The sequence below is a fragment of the Salmo salar genome, chromosome 15 (assembly GCF_965601325.2).
Source record: "Salmo salar chromosome 15, fSalSal1, whole genome shotgun sequence".
NCBI lineage: Eukaryota > Metazoa > Chordata > Actinopteri > Salmoniformes > Salmonidae > Salmo > Salmo salar.
Window position 1 is genome coordinate 77280938 of NC_138305.1, and position 19716 is coordinate 77300653.

A 19716-nucleotide genomic window follows, 5' to 3' on the forward strand; every position below is an offset into this window, starting at 1 on the left:
ATGAAGTCCTGAGTGCTCTGGAGCAGGTTCTCAGACTGGGGCAAATGTTCACCTTCCAACAGGACAATGACCCTAAGCACACAGCCAAGACAATGCAGGAGTGGCTACGGAACAAGTCTCTGAATGTCCTTGAGTGGACCAGCCAGAGCACAGACTTGAACCTCTGGAGAGACCTGAAAAATAGTTGTGCAGCAACACTCCCCATCCAACCTGACAGCTTGAGAGGATCTGCAGAGGAATGAGAGAAACTTCTCAAATACAGGCTTGCCAAGCTTGTAGCTACTTACCCAAGAAGACTTGAGGCTGTAATCACTGCCAAAGGTGCTTCAACAAAGTATAGTAAAGGGTCTGAATACTTATGTAAATGTAATCTTTTTTTTTTCTTAATACATTTGCAACCATTTCTAAAAACCTGTTTTTGCCTTGTCATTATGGGGTATTGTGTCAATTGATGAGGGAAAATCAATTTAATCAATTTTAGAATAAGGCTGTAACGTAACAATGTTGAAAAAGCGAAGGGGTCTGAATACTTCACCCCCTCCCTTTTGAAACCTTCAGAGGGACAGAAACTAGGAGAGGAAATGTGGAAACAAATGGCTAGTAAGAAATAACTCTCCTTCTCCGTAGCGCATCAGACAAATTACGGTTAGAGGGGTGGAATCCAAAAATACATGGGTAAAGTCATAACAATACGTTTAACTAGATGTGCTAGACATTTTATAGAGAAAAAAGGTGGCATCATTTTTTTAATCTGTACATACTTTGAGGAATACGAGCTGTTTCAGAGGGGTTGTGGCTGATTTCAAAACGGTAGGAGACAGCGGAGCATCCTTCACGAGGAAAGGAGGAATCTCTTTACACTGCAGTTATTCTGCAATTACTGCGTCAAATACCAAAACTGCAATCTAGGGGGAAACCTTAAAACCGATATTTCTTCACTAATTTAAACCTAAGCCAACTGTACCCCTAAAGACAGGAATGAAAAAAATAAGTTCAACATAGGGGTTTTATTTAATGCTGTTCAAATCTACCACCATAGTGCAGGTCAGTATTGCTACCTTCAGTGAAACAAGTGGACTGCCATTGACTGGCTAAATGTGCTCTTTGAAGGGAGAAACAATAAAACTAAAAGCCAATTTAAGCCTGATTCAAAAACGTGGTCGGAGGCGCCATATGGATGGTGTGACGCAATTGCAGAGCCTCCGGAGGCATGCAGAGGCCAAATTGAGTGCCGTACTGCATCGCCTTGTGCCTCTCAAATGTAACAATGCAGAGGGGCTCCGTATAGCTCCACATTTACATGATTGGTTGACGGTAGGTGAGAGCGGGAGGTTCTGTATAAACAAACAAACTCACTTCCTTAACAAAAGCTCTGCATTGCTCGGCGAAGTATGAATTCCCTGACTTCTGCAGAGACCATATCCCCGTAAATACAGCACGGCCAATGCAGACGTCAGATTGATCATACAGCAACTTTTAACCCAATGTTAAGTGGCTACCATATTCAAAAGGATGCATGGTGTGTGAATCAAATGAACAGAACACCCTGCACACCTCGAACATGTAGCGTTCTCGGTTCCTCAGCCTCAAGTAGACTATTACTAGCTTAGCTAGTGCCTTTGTGGAACATTGGTAAGGAATTCTCTGAAAGCCCTGGTGGAATTGAGGACTACAGTTTCCACAGCTGGAAGGTAAATTCTATTACAAGACTAGTTTCTGCTGTTTAAAAACTGTGGCATACATGACAACTCAGCCCTGTAAGAAATTCTTCACAATATTGAGTGATGACAGAGCAATGACTGGGTGACTTTTCCATCATGGGGCTTGAGAAACTGGTTGGTCCTGCTAACTTTCCCCCTAGCCTCCTTTGTTTTGGAGGTTAGCCTTGCACAAAAGCCAAACATGGATAACTTCACCCTTCTGTTTGGATAGGAAAAAATAAAATAAAAACTGGTTCCACTTAATAGAGTCTGAATCGGTTGAGTAGCAAAATGTGGAAGCCAAATTAGAAATAATTCATATTCAAGCCCTTTGCCACAAGCTGTTAGTTCACTGCATTTCCATTATTCCACCTCATTGAACTACAGAAAAGTGCCAATTTAAGTTGTGGTTAGTTTATAGTAAAAACTATTTCCAGAAGAAAATGTTTAAGTCCTGCACATGGCTAGCTTGCTTGTTCAACCAGTGAAATGGCATTAATTCCACTGGTCCATCAAAGCAAAACACTGTAGAAATGCTCACTACAAAATTCTAAAGACAGCAGATTTCAGAGGTGCCCATTCTTTTGCTGTACAAATCAGACAGACATTAAGTGCAGGGTTAGTTATTGTCAAATATACACACATTAAATACAACCCCCTACTTTTGATTAAATGTTCACACACCACAAGTTGACACCTACTCATTCAAGAGTTTTCTGCATTGTAGAATAATAGTGAAGACATCAAAACTATTAAATAACACATATGTAATCATGTAGTAACCAAAGAAAGTTTTAAACAAATCAAAATATATTTTAGATTCTTCAAAGTAGCCACCCTTTGCCTTTGACAGCTTTGCACTCTTGGCATTCTCTCAAACAGCTTAACCTGGAATGCTTTTCAATTAACAGGTGTGCCATGTTAGAAGTTCATTTGTGGAATTTCTTTCCTTCTTAATGCGTTTGAACCAATCAGTTGTTGTGACAAGGTAGGGGTGGTAGAGAAGATAGCCCTATTTGGTAAGAGACCAAGTCCATATTATGACAAGAACAGCTCAAATAAGCAAAGAGAAACAGTCCATAATTATTTCAAGACATGAAGGTCAGTCAATACAGAACACCAAGAACTTTGAAAGTTTATTCAAGTGCAGTCGAAAAAAAACCCATCAAGCGCTATGATGAAACTGTCTCTCATGAGGAACGCAACAGGAAAGGAAGACCCAGAGTTACCTCTGCTGTAGAGGATAAGTTCATTAGAGTTACCAGCTTCACCAATCACTCAGATTGCAGCCCAAATAAATGCTTCAGAGTTTAAGTAAGACACCTCTCAACACCAACTAGTTGAAATCAGGCCTTCATGGTGAAATTGCTGCAAAGAAACCACTACTAAAGGACACCAATAAGAAGACTTGCTTGGGACAAGAAACACAAGCAGTAGACATCAGACCGGTGGAAATCTGTCCTTCGGTATGAGTCCAAATGTGAGATTTTTGGTTCCAACCGCAGTGTCTTTGTGAGACGCAGAATATGTGAACGGATGATTTCTGCATGTGTGGTTCCCACCGTGAAGCATGGAGGAGATGTCATGGTGCTTTGCTGGTGACACTAATTTATTTAGAATGCAAGGCACACTTAACCAGCATGTCTACCACAGCAATACACCATCCCATCTGGTTTTGCCTTAGTGGGACTATAATTTGTTTTTCAACAGGACAATGGTCCTCCAGGCTGTGTACGGGCTATTTGACCAAGGAGTGTGGAGTGCTGCGTCAGATGACCTGGCCTCCACAATCAGCTGAATTCAACCCAATTGAGATGGTTTGGGATGAGTTGGACCGCAGAGTGAAGGAAAAGCAGCCAAACAGTGCTCAGCATGTGGGAACTCTTTCAAGACTGTTGGAAAAGCATGACAGGTGACGCTGGTTGAGAATGCCAAGACTGCAAAGCTGTCATCAAGGCAAAGAATGGCTACTTTGAAGAATCTCAAATATATTTTTTGGTTACTACATAATTCCATGTGTGTTATTTCATAGTTTTGATGCCTTCAGTACTATTCGACAATGTAGGAAATAGTACAAATAAAATAAAAACCCTTGAATGAGTAGATGTCCAAACTTTTGACTGACACACACACACACACACACACACACGTATGCCTGGGGGAAAAGAACAGGTGACATCTACAAAATAACTTGAGGTTATCAGTGTGGGTTAATCAAACATCTCATTTTTACTGAGCATATCAACCATTCCTCTGAAGACAAGCAAATCACACACACCAAGCAGCATAAATTAACAATACAATTATCTTTAAAAAGTCATATGCACATTCCCACCTCATCCGCCCAAATAGTTTTTAAACCCGGCATTACAGAATCATTTGGACATCAAGCATCAGTAAAACATTAGACAGTCTCAAAAAAAAATAAAAAAATAAAATCAGCTGTCGCTCAGTTGTAAAAAATAAATAATAATCTGGCTATTCAAATTTAGCAAGTACTCTAAACTACCCAGAACACCATACAGGGATTTAAGAAAAGACCAGATGACATCTTCCCTGGGTGACAGAAACCTACCACTAATGGTGGCTTAGGCTACATTCCATTCAGCATTTTGGAATTAACATGGCATGAAATTAATCTGCCACTACACCTTGGGATTACATTCGATTCAAATGACACAGCATTTGGGATTTTGTTTTAAGGACAGTCACATATAGCCCTGGGTAGAGTTAAGGTCAGAGTTTCTCCCTCACACCTCTTGAAAAGTAAGGAACTTCCAGATGACATATCCTTGACAAAACTTCAGACAAATGCAATGTTAAAAATGTTACTCAAAGCTCAGTTGCTAAGAAAAAAAACAAGCGACCGCAAGAGGAAACTATAGACAAGACAGGAAGTGAAAGGTGACGTGAATGAGCCGAACCTGGGGTCAGAGTACACAGACCCTAAGTGTCACTCAATCTAAAAAAAGGTGCTCCTTTTCTATTCCCCGTTCCTTCCAGCTCCACTGAACCAACTTGCGCTGCCTGCCACCTCACCTACCAAGCCCCTACAGACCAATGGTCAGGAAGTAAAAAAAAAAAAAGTAAAGAGAGAACAAACAGAAGATTGATGTCTTGGCCTTACTTCTAGCTCCCCTACCACAAAAGGTCCATTGAAAAGTAAACCAAAGAAATGGTCAGTACACGCACATTTTTGCATTTGACTTTGCGCTCTAGCTAAAGGACATGCATATCCAGTAAAAGTTATAGGTCTAACAGAGTATTGGCGAATAATAAAAACTCAGGACAGCATGAATGCTACCCTTCAAAAGTGGATGATTGTCAAATCAAGAATGAATCTAAACAAGTGGGCTTCTGGGAGGTGTAGTTCCACTTCAAATGGAATCATATTCCAGAGAGGTGATTCTATTGCTATAAACACTTGCATAAATCCATGTATAAAAACAGCTCTACCATTGATGGTATTGAAGTGACAATGACATGGGGACAAAGCAATTACATTGAAACCCTAAAATAATCATCTCAGCGTCTTTGGTTAAGAGTTGCAACAGGCAACCTGTCGGAAGCACTAGCACCCAAGATGCTTCAGAGAGCTCACTAAAAACTCATTAGTTCCTGTCAAATGACACTCCATTTCTAATGGTTTTAATAGGGGGAACTCATTTCTAAAGATGGAGAATTCGATTGTGTGTGGAGCAACATTTTTCTCTCATTGAAAAAAAGGACTGAAGAGTAAAGCTAGCCCTTTGACAGAAAAGCGAGGCATATTGGATCCCAATCCCTTGATAATTGGCCGCTCCGCTAAGACTTCAAAGCCTGTTTATGACGGGGGAAGTGAAGGAGTGTGGGTATAGCCGGTTGAGTGTGGTCCGCTGGTGTGACAACGGGCTCTGGCCCCTAGGGTGACCGGTTATGCTGGTATCTTGGTTTGTTCCTGTGGAATAATGAATCAGTCTTGGCCGAGTTGGACCGATGCTAGTGGAGATCTATGAGAGATGTTATCGCCTTAGTTTGGGGAACATCTCCAAGACTGCTCTTTGGTGGATCCCACTTTAAAAAAAGCTATGGGAAATTAAATATTGGGGTGGAACAGCATGTGAGTTTACATATAGAAAAACTATTATTCCATTAAGAATTGAGCTTGCAGACAGTGTAATGGGAACACCGTCCATATCATCCAGTACTATACTGGCTTTTTTTTTTGTTGATCGACACAGACTAGAGTTGGAGTAGGCCACACTTCTCTACACAGAGCCCTTCAACAAGTCCCATGCAAGGGAAGGAGGAACGTCCCTTCAGCAGGAAGGGCCCAAAACAAGGCTAATTTAGTTTCTTTTGGAGTTTGGAGCGGTTGCTGGGTTCCATGGTGTATTCCTTTTGAATGCCAGTCTGAGGGGCAAGTAGAGTGAGTGAGTGAACAAAGAAATGATTCATCTCTTCCCTGTCTTCATGTAGGAGGGGATGGTCCCTCGGGCTGTGAGGCCCTCGAAGCGCTTGTAGGTGTAGTTGATGAAGACCCAGTCCTTGTTCTTCAGGTCTGCCTCAGAATGGTTGGACACCACAGGGGCAGCTGAGGAGGAAAAGTTAAGGGATTATTTCACACAGGGCAATGGAGGAAAACAAAGGATATATATTATTTTTTAAAAGACAGCCTTGTTTCAAGGTGGTTGACCAGCACTGTGTTCATTAGGTACCAAATGAAAGAAAACTGACAACCTGGGAGGGACTACCAGGGGTGTATTCATTAGTCGCAGACCATTGCAAAACATTTTGCTAGGGAAAATGTTTACAGTTTACTCTAGGAACCTAACGGAACAGAAGGAACCAAAAAACAGGGAGGGACCTAATGAACATGATCCTGTCGATCGATGACTACTGACAGCCACTGGTTTGTGACAATCAACGTACCCGTTGGCTGGAGGATATCGGAGTCTGGGAACTCGTCAAAGTTGGACGTGTCGTCGATGCTTTTGATCTGGATGGGAATGGCAGCGGGCCTCTCTCTGTAGGGACAACACGGGACCCTGGTTTTACAACAGGACTCTTCCCACCCCTTTTTTTAAAAGGCACCGCTACATTGTCAGAAAATGCTAGCCAGGAGATTATGGAGGTTGGTAAATAACCAGCTAATAAACTTTTTAAAAAAGATGGTTTGGATGAAAATACACAGACCTGCCAACCTTGAATCATCATTCGAATACCACTTCACAGCACACGCAACACCTACACTGCTCAAATAATAGGAACATGCCAATTCATGTTTTGCCTAATAATGATGTTGGCAGAAGACTGCCTCCATAGGAATAGTAGGCTATACAGATAGACTTATGGGTACTTGGCTGCTCTTCAGTAGCTAACAAGATAAAAAAAAGTTTATGTACAATCAGGGCTTTTTGTTGGACGGATATGGGGGAGGTCCAGAGGGGGCAGTCAACTTAAAGTTGGAGAATTTTGCATTTGAAAAACATGTAACTGACATTTCCTGAAACCTAGAGTCATAAATTATATATTTTTTTAAATGTAGCCAACACAGAAGTTTTGGGTTTGATCCTAAATTAAATTGAGTTGGTCTCAATGAATCTTTCATTTTTCTAGGTAAAACTTAGGGGTAATGATTATTCTAATTAAATAGAAAAATGTAAATTGTCTAATTTCATTTGGGGAGACATTTTTTAATAATTCAATTACTGGATGCAATGTAGTAGTCTAGCTTACAGTAGGCTATTTGGAATATGAAACAACTGAACTAGGCCTATATGAGCTTGTTTCAGATCTCCATGTTCTCGCCCAAGTCCTGACTCCACTCCAACTTCGGACGGTTATATCAAAAAACACAAAATGCCAATTTTTACATATTATAGAGTAGTTTTTCCATACCAGAGTACTTTGACCTCAAATTGCATGCATGGTATACAAAATGCATGCACGTTGGCAGGTCTGCACACACCAAAAAAATAAAATAAAGTGAAATATTATTTTAAGACCTACCTGATGTGGTCGTAGTCCACCCCTTCGAAGAAGGCGTTGCACTTGATTTCCTCCACCCCCGTCGCTCCAATCCTCTGCTCCTCTTCACAGCAAAACCTGAGGATGAGGTCCTTGGCCTTCTCGGAGATGGGCACTTCCGGGGGAAAGGTCAGCGTTTCCCGCCAGTTCATCACCTTTCTGTAGGTCTCCTGGGGGGTCTCCGAGCAGAACGGGGGATAGCCTGGAGCATAATACAAGGGATCAACACATAAGCCAAACATGGCCGAATGGCATTTTGTGACATTCATAATATGCACTATATTAGACAAAGTATGTGGACACCCCTTCGGCTGTTTCAGCCACACCTGTTGCTGACAGGTGTATAAAAAAATCAAGCACATAGCCATGCAATCTCCATAGACAATCATTGGCTGTAGAATTGACTTACTGAAGTGCTCAGTGACTTTTAACGTGGCACAGTCATAGGATGCCACCTTTCCAACAAGTCAGTTGGTCAAATTTCTGCTGTGCTAGAGCTGCTCCGGTCAACTGTAAGTGTTGTTATTGTGAAGTAGAAACATCAAGGAGCAACAACAGCTCAGCCGCAAAGTGGTAGGCCACACAAGCCCACAGAACCGGACCGCCAAGTGCTGAAGCGTGTAAAAATAGCCTGTCCTCGGTTGCAACACTCACTACTGAGTTCCAAACTGCCTCTGGAAGCAACGTCAGCACAATAAGTGTTCGTCGGAGCATCATGAAGTGGCTTTCCATGGCCGAATAGCCGAACACAAGCCTAAGATCATCATGTGCAATGCCAAGCGGCGGCTGGAGTAGTGTAAAGCTCACCGCCACTGGACTCTGGAGCAGTGAAAACACATTCTCAGGAGTGATGAATCACGCTTCACAATCTGGCAGTCCAACAGACGAATCGGGGTTTGGCAGATGTGAGGAGAACGCTACCTGCCCCAATGGATAGTGCCAACTGTAAAGTTTGGTGGAGGAGGAATAATGGTCTGGAGCTGTTTTTCCATGGTTCAGGCTAGGCCCCTTAGTTCCAGTGAAGGGAAATCGTAACGCTACAATGACATTCTGTGCTTCCAACTTTGTGGCAACAGTTTGGGGAAGGCCCTTTCCTGTTACAGCATGACAATGCCCCCGTGCAGCAAGCGAGGTCCATACAGAAATGGTTTGTCGAGATCGGTGTGGAGAACTTGACTGGCCTGCACAGAGCCCTGACCTCAACCCCATCGAACACCTTTGGGATGAAATGGAACACCGACTGCGAGACAGGGCTAATCGCCCAACATCAGTGCCCAACCTCCCTAATGCTGTTGTGCCTAAATAGAAGCAAGCCCCTGCAACAATGTTCCAACATCCCAGAAGAGTGGAGGCTGTTATAGCAGCAAAGGGTGGGGACCGACTCCATATGAATGCCCATGATTTTGGAATGAGATGTTCGACGAGCAGGTGTACACAGATTTTTGGTCATGTAGTGTATGTTTGATAGACAATTTCCAAAAACTACCATCAATGGCTTTGAGAAGGCTCCAAGTAGAACATGTCAATGAGAGCTCACCTATCAGCATCTCATACATGATGACTCCCAGGCTCCACCAATCACAGAGCTTGTTGTATCCGTTCTGCATGAAAACTTCTGGGGCGATGTAGTCAGGGGTGCCCACAGTGGAGAAGGCCTAAATGGAGAGAGCAAACACAGTATTTTAAAAAATATATATATTTTTTAACTTGATTCAAGGCTTCATAGTATTGTATAAATGTGACTACAAGACCACACCAATACAAGTGTGTCTGTAGAATATGCTACCTTCCCATCTAGCTTTATTTTCTCACCAGCTGTCTCCTGTTCCTCTTCCATGTCTCTGCTTTCCTCTTTGAGTTCATGTTATTGAATGCTGTAAAGAAAAATTAACAGTTCTATAAAATGATGCAACTTACATACTGGTTAAACCAGTTTAACTCGCCTGCAGGTTAAGATACGGTGCATTCAGACCACTACACTTTCAGCATTTTGTTACGTTAGTCTTTTTCTAAAATGGATAACTTTATTTATGTTTATTTATTTTTTTAAACGTCCTCAATCTACACACAATACCCCATAATGACAAAGCAAACTGTTTTTTTTTTTAAAATGCATAAAAAATTTCCGCAACAGAAATACCTTATTTACATAAGTATTCAGACCCTTTGCTATGAGACTCGAAATTAAGCTCAGGTGCATCCTGTTTCCATTGATCATCCTTAAGATGTTTATACAACTTGTTTGGAGTCTACCTGTGGTGAATTCAATTGATTGGATATGCTTTGGAAAGGAACACACCTGTCTATATAAGGTCCCACAGTTCACAGCGCATGTCAGAGCAAAAACCAAGCTATGAGGTCGAAGGGATTGTCCGTAGAGCTCCGAGACAGGATTGTGTTGAGGCACAGATTGGAGGAAGCGTACCAAAACATTTCTGCAGCATTGAAGGTCCCCAAAAATCACAGCTGCCTCCATCATTCTTAAATGGAAGTTTGGAACCACCAAGACTCTTCCTAGAGCTGGCCGCCCGGCAAAACTGGGCAATCGAGGACAAGGGCATTGGTCAGGGAGGTGACCAAGAACCCAATGGTCACTGACCGAGCTCCAGAGTTTGTTTGTGGTAGAGTGGCCAGACGGTAGCCATGACAGCCCGCTTGGAGTTTGCCAAAAAGCACCAAAAGGATTCTCAGACCATGAAAAACAAGATTCTCTGGTCTGATGAAACCAAGATTGAACTCTTTGGCTTGAATGCCAAGCATCATGTCTGGAGGAAACCTTGTGCTAGCATCATGCTGAGGGGATGTTTTTCAGCAGCAGGGACTGGGAGACTAGTCAGGATTGAAGCAAAGATGAACGGAGCAAAGTACAGAGATCCTTGATGAAAACCTGCTTCAGAGCTCTCAGACTGGGGTGAAGGGTCACCTTCAAACAGGACAACAACCATCAGCACACAGCCAAGACAAAGCAGGTGTGGCTTCAGGACAAGTCTCTGAATGTCCTTTAGTGGCCCAGCCAGAGACCGGACTTGAACATCTCTGGAGAGACCTGAAAATAGCTGTGCAGTAACACTCCCCATCCAACCTGAAAGAGCTTGAGAGGATCTGCAGAGAGGAATGGGAGAACCTCCCCAAATACAGATGTGCCAAGCTTGTAGCACCAGTCCAAAGAAGACGAGGCTGTAATCGCTGCCAAAGGTGTTTCAACAAAATACTGAGTAAAGGGTCTGAATACTTGCGTAAAACGTGATACGATTTTTTTTATACATTCGCAAACATTTCTAAAAACCTGTTTTTGCCTTGTCATTTATCAGCTCTAATCCAGTGATTTACAGTCAGGATATATTCAATGACTTTGTTAGTAAGGATTGTAACATGCAACAACAAAAATATGTACACTGGTAAATGCAACAATACTTTATATAAAAACACTTAATAAACAAATGTAAGTTCTTATCTTTAAAAAAAACAAAAAAACATTTGAAATCAGAACCAGGTTTGTAGAGAAACATTAAAAAGGCTCAATCTGGGACATTTCCTACTGTTCAAATACATTTCCAATTAATAGAATTTATAAATTCCTTTTGAGCTTAGAGTAAAACAGATGCACTATCATAACCCAAATATTATGTCATTGTCATTTGAAAGTTCGCAAACAAAGTAGCTCCAAAATATGCTTCCAAATATCATGTCAATCTCAACAACTATAAGGGCTCAGACACAATCTCCAGATTGTGGCTTTAACGTTGATACAGGGTGTTAGTATGTAAAGTAATGGATTGATTGGAGATGCCTGACTTTGCTTACTGAAGTCACTGGGGAGGCTGTGGTTGAGGTTCTTGTAGAACTCCGTACGATGGGCCCTCTTCAGACCCGTGCATAGACCAAAGTCCGACAGCTTCACATGGCCCTGAAACAATCAAAAGGCACCTTCAGTACAGGATCATATTCATTATTGCACACCAAAGCAAAACTTTCTGCGCCACAAAATAAAAACAAGCATTTCTTATTGGACAAGTTCAGTCCGTTTTCTTCAGTTTGGTGCCTTGTGAATTCGACCCAGTTGTGCAAACCCACTTATCCAAACCACCAGTCTGAGCTCATATTTATGTGTCTCTAAGTCCGTGCTCAAACTCACCCTGGAGTCTAGTAGCAGGTTGTCAGGTTTGATGTCTCTGTGGATGAAGCCTAGTTGGTGGATGGAGTCGATGGCTAGCACTGTCTCAGCGATGTAGAACTGAGTGGCCTCCTCAGTCAGAGTATCCTTCTTCATGAGCAGGGTCATCATGTCACCTGTAGGGGGCAGCAGCATGTTAAATCACCACATTGCAACTGGACTTTGAGGCGTATTCAGTGAGGCATTAGTTTGTTTTGGTGGAATTACAGATAGAAATGTGTTGCATAGAATTGTTGATTTTGGACAATGGCAGGTTGCTTGTTCTATACAAAATGTGTCTTTCTGCAACATTGCTTCTCAATACTGGGATTGTATTCATAAAGTGTCTCAGATTAGGAGTGCCGAGTTTGGATCAGTTTGGCTGAGTCAAGTGGAGTAGGCATGCCTACTCCGAAACACTATGAATACAAGCCCCGAGGTCTAAATACACATGCCAGACTAGCTAATCTGGGAGTTGCTCACTGGACAATAGTGCCTTAGTGTAGGAGACTGTTCAGGTTTTCGGGGGGGGGGGGGGGGGGGGGTCGTACCGCCAGGCAGGAACTCCATGATGAGGTAGAGGTTCATCTTATCCTGGAAGCTGTAGAACATCTTGACCACCCACAGGCTGTCCGCCTCCACCAGAATGTCTCGCTCGGCACGGATGTGACCCACCTAGGAATACACGCACGGCACCATAATTTTTTTTCTTCTCAATTGCATGACAGGCAATCATGTTAGTATCAAAGACACTGCTTTGGATATTTGAGAGAAATTACTGGCCATCAATGTATACCTCCCCTACTCCTTCTCACCTGTTCCTTCTCCAGCATGTCAGCCTTACGGAGGATCTTCATAGCGTACACATGGCCTGTGTCCTTTTTCTGTACCAGACGCACCTGGGGACAAAGAGGACCAAAACGTGTCAATAATGTATTGAATGATAAGCTGAAAGTCTGCAAGGCTACATAAAATACGTTTCTACAAAAGGGATGATGCCTACCTCTCCAAAAGCTCCTCGGCCAATCACCTTGAGAGACTCAAAGTCCTCCAGGCCCAGGCGGGTTCGTTTGAGACGCAGGAAGTCTGTCTCTTTCCTGGCGTGCTGAGAACGCCGGATACACTTCTGCACAAGTAGAGGGGGCAATGGTTAGTGTGCACGTGTCAAAAGGTTGTGTGTGTCTGTATCAGGATTTCTGTTAGCCGGTAATAGCTGGCTTGTGTCTGAAAAATAAGTTGAAAAGCAGATAAATAAAAATTGGCACCGGCCAATTGTCCGGGAGAAGGAAAATAAATCCCATTGGGAAATAATGCTTTTAAGCCTATTCATTGATGGAAATACATTTGACTGGTGATGCTTAAATCTATAGGTTATTTGCATAATTTAGTGGAATTAAACTGGCGCATGTACAGCATATTCGTTACCTTATCACATGCGTACAGCAGAGAGCCTTTGAGTGGGAGACTACTGGGAACTCGAAAATACGAGGTCAAATCATGATGTCAGTGATCTTCAGGTCGGGAAAATCTGAGCGCTAGAAAGAGGCCCGATTCCAGAGTTGGAATTACAAGTTGAAGACCATTCAAAACGATTTCCACCCCAGTCGGAACTCGTTTTATTCCCAGTTGTCTTGAATGCACTGAAGCCTGAGATTTGAGTCGTTTTGAACACAGCATCAAATGGCAATGGGAGGCAGGCTTCATCAGCACGTCACACACCACTTTGCAATGAGCTGGAGGCAGTATGCATTTTGAAAACATATACTTAATTGTTTTCCCGCTAATTGCATTATGGAACTACCATTCGACTGGAGTCTACTGCCTCGCTGCGCTTATGTGAAGAAATAGTTATTCAACATTAAGCTAAATGTCCCGATCTGCTGCATCAGACTCATAGCTTTTTAAGTTATTTATTTTTTATGTAGCCTAGGTCTACTTGTTGTATGAATTTAGGATCTATCGTCCCACGACTGTCCCAGTGTGTTTGGAATAGACCATTTCTCGATAAGCTGCCCAATACAATAGGTAGCCTAAACCTTTGTACTATAGTAGATTGACATTGGCTAGCGATTTTACTGTTAGTTACTCATCTTGTTGGCTGAGGAAAAGTCAATTCTAACATGTTCAAAGTGCACATCAGAATTCAGTAAGGACGGCACACCGTTGCAATCTAGACTTGCATGTTCTGTTAATATGAATTCCCATATCCTAAATATGATTTGTCTTTCAGAGCACCGTGGGTGGACGCCCTAATAAAAAGTAATGCACTCAATGCATATGGGTCCAGTAAAAAAAAATTTAAGAGTACACAACCTCACCTCTTCATCAACCAAGCCCTCTTGGTCCATCACCTTTTCCAACTTTTGCTGCCTGGAACAGAAATGCAAAAATAATTCACTTTCATCCAACTAATGTATATGGTGTTGGGTTGATACTTTGTTCAAGAACTGACACTGCTTTGAGAGGGGAAGAGTTCCAGCTGAGCCACATAATTATTCTCCTTTAACACCAATTAAGTGCACCATGTAAACACAGCCACACATCTCTACCTTGAGAGAAAGAGTAACCTTTCACTGGCTTGTCTAGCAAAATGTGGAAGGGACTAAGAGTTTTATTGCGTCATTGAGCAGTACCCTTCCAGAAAAACACAGACTGGTGTCGTTCAGTCCTTATGCCCACATGCTTTCTATGGATCAACCCCATCACCACAACATCAGGCTCGTATTCACTAGGAACAACACAGAACATAAGAATTGCTTGTTTTCGTTGCAAAATGATTTGCTACGGTGTGCACTAATGAATGCGACCCAGGGACTTACATATTAGTAGTGTCATTTCCTTCTCTGAAGCCGCTGAGATAAGAGACCGCCGCGTAACCTTTGGTTGCCAGTGATATTAATAGGGCTATGTGCTAGTAGGGGTTGGATTGGTGCCACTGTGTGTCATGTTCACTTTTTATCAGTTTCCTCTTGAAGTCGACACAAACAAGGTCCTCCTGTGGCCATGAGGGCGAAACCGACTCAGACCACAACTTCACAACAGCCAACTGTCATGTCTCCACCATCAGCTGCGTGTTTAATCATTACTCAGGTGACAGTTTTTGAACAAAAATGGTAATTTACTTACACACATACACACACTTTGAAATCATGTCAAGAATTTGTGAAACATTCTGGTTTATTTCACTCAACCTCTGCCTACTTTTTCCAAGATCACAAGTTTAAAAAAGCCCCCAGTCAGTGCCACACACATTCATTATTCACACATCAGTTGTTTTTATCTCAAAACTGAAATGACCTCAGTGTGCTAGAGCGCACACAGACAGGGTGTGGTTTCCATCAAAGAGAGCCAGGGAGGTAACATGAAAGACCGCAGACAATTTGCATTAGAAAGAGCATAGAGGCCTACCAAGCAAGACAGACAAGTGTCATCAGCCCAATATTTTTTTTAAACAGGGGAGGGAAAAGCTACTGTTAAAATGTGAATATCTTCTACAGATATAATGCAGTGGCCACCATTTCTTAGTCTAAATCGTCAGCCAACACATTCATAAAGCACAAATACCAAAGTTAGCAACCGCCACCTTGAATGTCATAACACATAAGAAGAATGTAGCAATAGAGAAATTGGAAAAGATGGCTGTCGGTGGAAAGCATTGGTAGAACGCTGCCCATTGGCTCAGCCCAGACGGGTGCATGCGTGTGCAGTCGGAGGCCTACCTCATCTCTCTCTCCTCGTGTTGGGCAATAAGGTTACTGTAGAAGTTCTCCAGGGTTACTTTGGCCATGGTCACACGCTCCTTGGTGTGGTTACTCATTGAGGAGCAGGAACTCTGGCCCATCATTGCCATGGTTACCTGAGGGATGTACAGAAAAGGGGGGACTTTACCCCTACCTACATGTATTACCTCAACTACCCTGTACATTGAATCGGTACCAGTACCCTTTGTACATAGCCTCGTTATTGTATTGTTGCTCTTTTATTTAGTCAATACTTTTCTTAATTGCATTGTTGGTTAAGGGCTTGTAAGTAAGCATTTCACAGTAAGGTTTACACATGTTGTATTCAGCGCATGTGACAAAACTTGATTTGTTTTGCAATTAAGCAGCCTTTATCCTGTAAACCAGTGGTTCTCAATCCTGGTCCTGGAGCCCCAAAGGGGTGCAAATGTTAGTTTTTGCATTAACACTACACAGTTGATTCAAATGAGCAACTCCTCGTCAAGCTTTGATGATTTTAGTGCAAAGGCAAAAACGGGTTCCCAGGACCAGGATTGAGAACCACTGTTCTAGACCAGGAGTAGGCAATTAGATTCAGCCACGGGCCTATTTTTGTCGAAGTGGATGGTCAGGGGGCCAGAACATAATTACATTGCAAATTGACCTAATAGAGCTTAAAAACAGACTGTATTTGATAGGGTTGGGAATTGCCAGGGACCTCACGATACGATATTGTCAGAATACTTAGGTGCCGATACTAAATGTATCGCGATTCTATATCTATTGCGATTTGATACTGTGATTTTATTGCGATTCGATGTTCCAAACATATTGATCACCATATGTCTGCTGCAGAAGGATGAGAGAACATGAGAAAATGAATTTTGATCAGTCAGGGAAATAAGTGCTGAAAACAAATTGGCTCCCTACTTAAAGATTGAAAACAAGCTATGAAGAAAAAAAAAAAAGTACTGGAGTTTTAGTGCAGGTAGTCAACTAGCGCAAAAACAATACTGTGATCTTGTCAAAACTATACCTATATCATCAAAAATAATATCCTGATGTCTTTTTTTGATTACCTTTCACATTGAGACAATTTTATTTGTGATAATATTTGGGAAAAGAAATCCTAAATTAAAGTCATTTTTGCTGAATTCCTGGTGATTTTACAGTTTTTTTTAAAACCAAAGGCTCACTCACAGGCAGGTTTCAGCCCGTGGGCCACCTGTTGCCAACCATGATAGACAGAAAGAACTGCAAATAGGCGTACACTAGCATGATTAACTTCAAGTCCAAAGGAAGTTGTATTCTTCATAGTCCCTGTAATTGTGCTGGTTTTCTGTCACACACACCAGCCTATAGACATACCCTTGCAAACACTTTCACTGGGTCATTACATTGCTTTTAAACTTTCACTACAACATTTTCAAAGTGCTGAGACCAGCTCTTTCTAAAACAACGTGCCAAGAAGAGTTAAGACAATTGGTCTCTTTCAGTCGTTGTACTGCAACTCAATGCCCACTACATGGCTGAGCAGCAGGGACACTGTACCCTTGAGGTAGCATGAAGATGGGCACGTGGAAAGAGTCTGCCGTTTGGCTATGAGCTCCAAGCATATACAAAGCCCTTGATTTGTGTCTTGCCGATGCTAGAAGGTCAGGGTAATTCAGTTCTCTGTCAGACATTCCGTTTGGCACTGAATAAGGTCATTAAAAGGAATGACTGGTGTCCTATAAAACGAGAATTAAAGTCGCCATGTGTATTGTATTACAATAAAGCCTGGTCAATAATATTGTGACAGAGCAGTTAAAATGATGGTGTGTAAATCAACTTCGTGCACCCAATGCTGGTGCGCATTACTGTGAATCAGAGACGGGTAGGCTGTGTGCACAATCATAGAGTGTAAACTGTGCAGAAAGCATACGTCACCTCGTCTGTCCAAGCTGTTAAGAAACCCCTACAAGACATGCAAACAATTCAAGCATGCCTTACTCACAAATAGCTACTTAATATATACAAATAAAATAGGCTAGCTAGCTGCAAATCTGTCATGTAGCTAGCTAAGCCAGAAATAGCTATAGCTAGCTAATTAGTACATTCAGTCTGGTTTAGTTTGACTGTCTGCCCTGGAAAGATGCATTCGTTAACTTGAGCTGCGTGTAAATAGCTAGCTAGGTAACAGCAAGCCGTGTAGAGTTATTGGCTAGCTCAATGACAAGTACAAAGTGGAGAGTTTCATCACATATGAATGACAATTGGCTAAATAGCTAAAGTAAAATACCATCCAAGTTACCCAACACTATCAAACTTGTCACAAGGCAAGCGTGTCTAGCTAGGTAGCTAGCTAAGAGACCAGCCTACAACCAGTCAACCCGGCTAGCTATCAGTATCTTTGACCAAGCCATCAAATCCCATATATTTGACTTTGCACACGTTTGTATGTCTATTGATGTAGCTATCTACATCGTGGAGTTGAGGGAACACACTTGGATAGTTAGCGGTATATAACTAGCCTGTGTTGTTGTGGCATTAAAAGACAGCTTACTAACTAGCCTAGCTGTTTACTGCTGCCAGGTAACGTTAACTAGTTCCGCAAACCCAATCAGAACGTAACATACATAGCTAGCTATAGTAATGTTAGCTAGCAAGCAAACGTACTAAATTCCACACCAAAGTACATTGTATATGCATTTCAAAACGGTCTAACCACAGCCAGGTAGCTTGCTTAATCCAGCTAAGGTTAGATGGCATAGCTTCAACAAAGGTAGGTAGCTAGCTAGCTAAAATAGCACAGTTAGCTTAAAAGTGGGAAATATAACTTAGATAACTGACTACACTACTACTGATAGTTAATCATTGATGCCTGGCTGGCACTACTGTAACGTAACTTGCCCAAGAGACAACTAGAAGATACGACGGGAGGGGGCATATTGACCATAACATTTCATTTCACAAAACTAGTAGACGTGTTATCGTATAAAAATTATAATCGGTTTCTCAGCAAGTTTGTCTTCTGTTATCTTACCTTCGCAGGAACGACTCTCTCGCTCTCTCTCTGCTCGGCTGTGTGTGGCTCAACTCTGTGTTTCCCTTTCGCTTTAAAGTCATCATGACGCTTGGTGGCCAACAAGGCGATGCGCAACGATTTGATATTTGCCACACCGCTTCTTCTTCCGGTCACTCTCTCCATTAGTCTCTGCCTACAGGAATCCTCACCCTGTACCCATCTTCCTCTACCTCTCTCTACACTGCTTCAGCATTCGACACTTTCTGTACTACCTGACCCTAGCAACCTCAACATGCCTTTCTCTCACCGTACACCTCTTATCTCCAGCCCCATGGGCATCCCCACAACTAACACACAACTTCTCCACCGAAACTACACATTCCTTCTTATCATGCCCTCATGCACACGTCTCATATCTTGGACTCTTTCCCGTGTACATACTGCTGCAAACATGCCCATAAACTTGACACCTACAACGCTGAAGTATTTTAGGAACAAACGCTCGCAAGGGATAAATTACACACCTACCTTAACCTTATATGACAAAGACTCTACACCAAAACTCAACAGAACAGACATCTCCGTTTCCCCAAGCTCTCCAACAAATCTGCGTCGCACCAAACAGCGACTGTCACAGACAACGGGAATCTGTTTCGCTGTTGCTGTGTGCGTCAACGTTGAAATGACTGAGTTAGATGACCTGGTGAAAATATAATTTAGAATTGGCTTTATTAAGGAAACTCGGTAGTAATAACCATATTATTGTTTTGCCCCTACTTTTTAATAATATGGTTATTATGTTCTAAAAGAGCAAGTATTTCTCATCAATCTAATGATATAATACACTCGTTCAAACAGACGTTACTGCTCACTCACGTTTATCAATCGAATAATCTAATTACTGGCAATTTCAGACTATACGCATACACCATTCTAACCTTCATGGTGCGTTAAGAGAACAAACAAATAACGTGCTTGGCACTGTCACTGAATGCTAAGAAAACTGGGGTTCAGTCTATGTCAGTCTGCCCTCCGAATTCGCTACAACGTTCTGCTGTGTAGCCTAGGCCAAAACCTTGCATAATGGAAACTATTAACGATCTTATCCATGGTGCTTTACTGACAGTA

The 19716-nt window shown here is 42.2% G+C and overlaps 1 protein-coding gene across 3 annotated transcripts; it reads right to left on the reverse strand.

Annotated features, from left to right (window-relative positions):
- Positions 1-3906: 3906 nt before the first annotated feature.
- On the reverse strand, positions 3907-19187 carry LOC106572173 (serine/threonine-protein kinase 38). Of its 3 annotated transcripts, XM_082962071.1 has the most exons (14): positions 18607-19187; positions 17511-17538; positions 15582-15718; positions 14181-14232; positions 12866-12988; positions 12678-12761; positions 12414-12537; positions 11845-11999; positions 11505-11616; positions 9522-9583; positions 9247-9364; positions 7692-7911; positions 6612-6706; positions 3907-6273 (listed from the first exon to the last, which is right to left on the reverse strand). In XM_082962071.1, the coding sequence occupies exons 1-14, from the start codon at positions 18690-18692 to the stop codon at positions 6134-6136; spliced, it is 1536 nt and encodes a 511-aa protein (XP_082818197.1). In that variant the 5' UTR covers positions 18693-19187; the 3' UTR covers positions 3907-6133. The 3 variants fall into 3 exon arrangements, with proteins under 3 accessions (XP_082818197.1, XP_014001566.1, XP_014001565.1); XM_014146091.3 differs by lacking the exon at positions 17511-17538 and having other exon boundaries at positions 11514-11616; positions 18607-19184; XM_014146090.3 differs by lacking the exon at positions 17511-17538 and having other exon boundaries at positions 18607-19184.
- Positions 19188-19716: the final 529 nt, after the last annotated feature.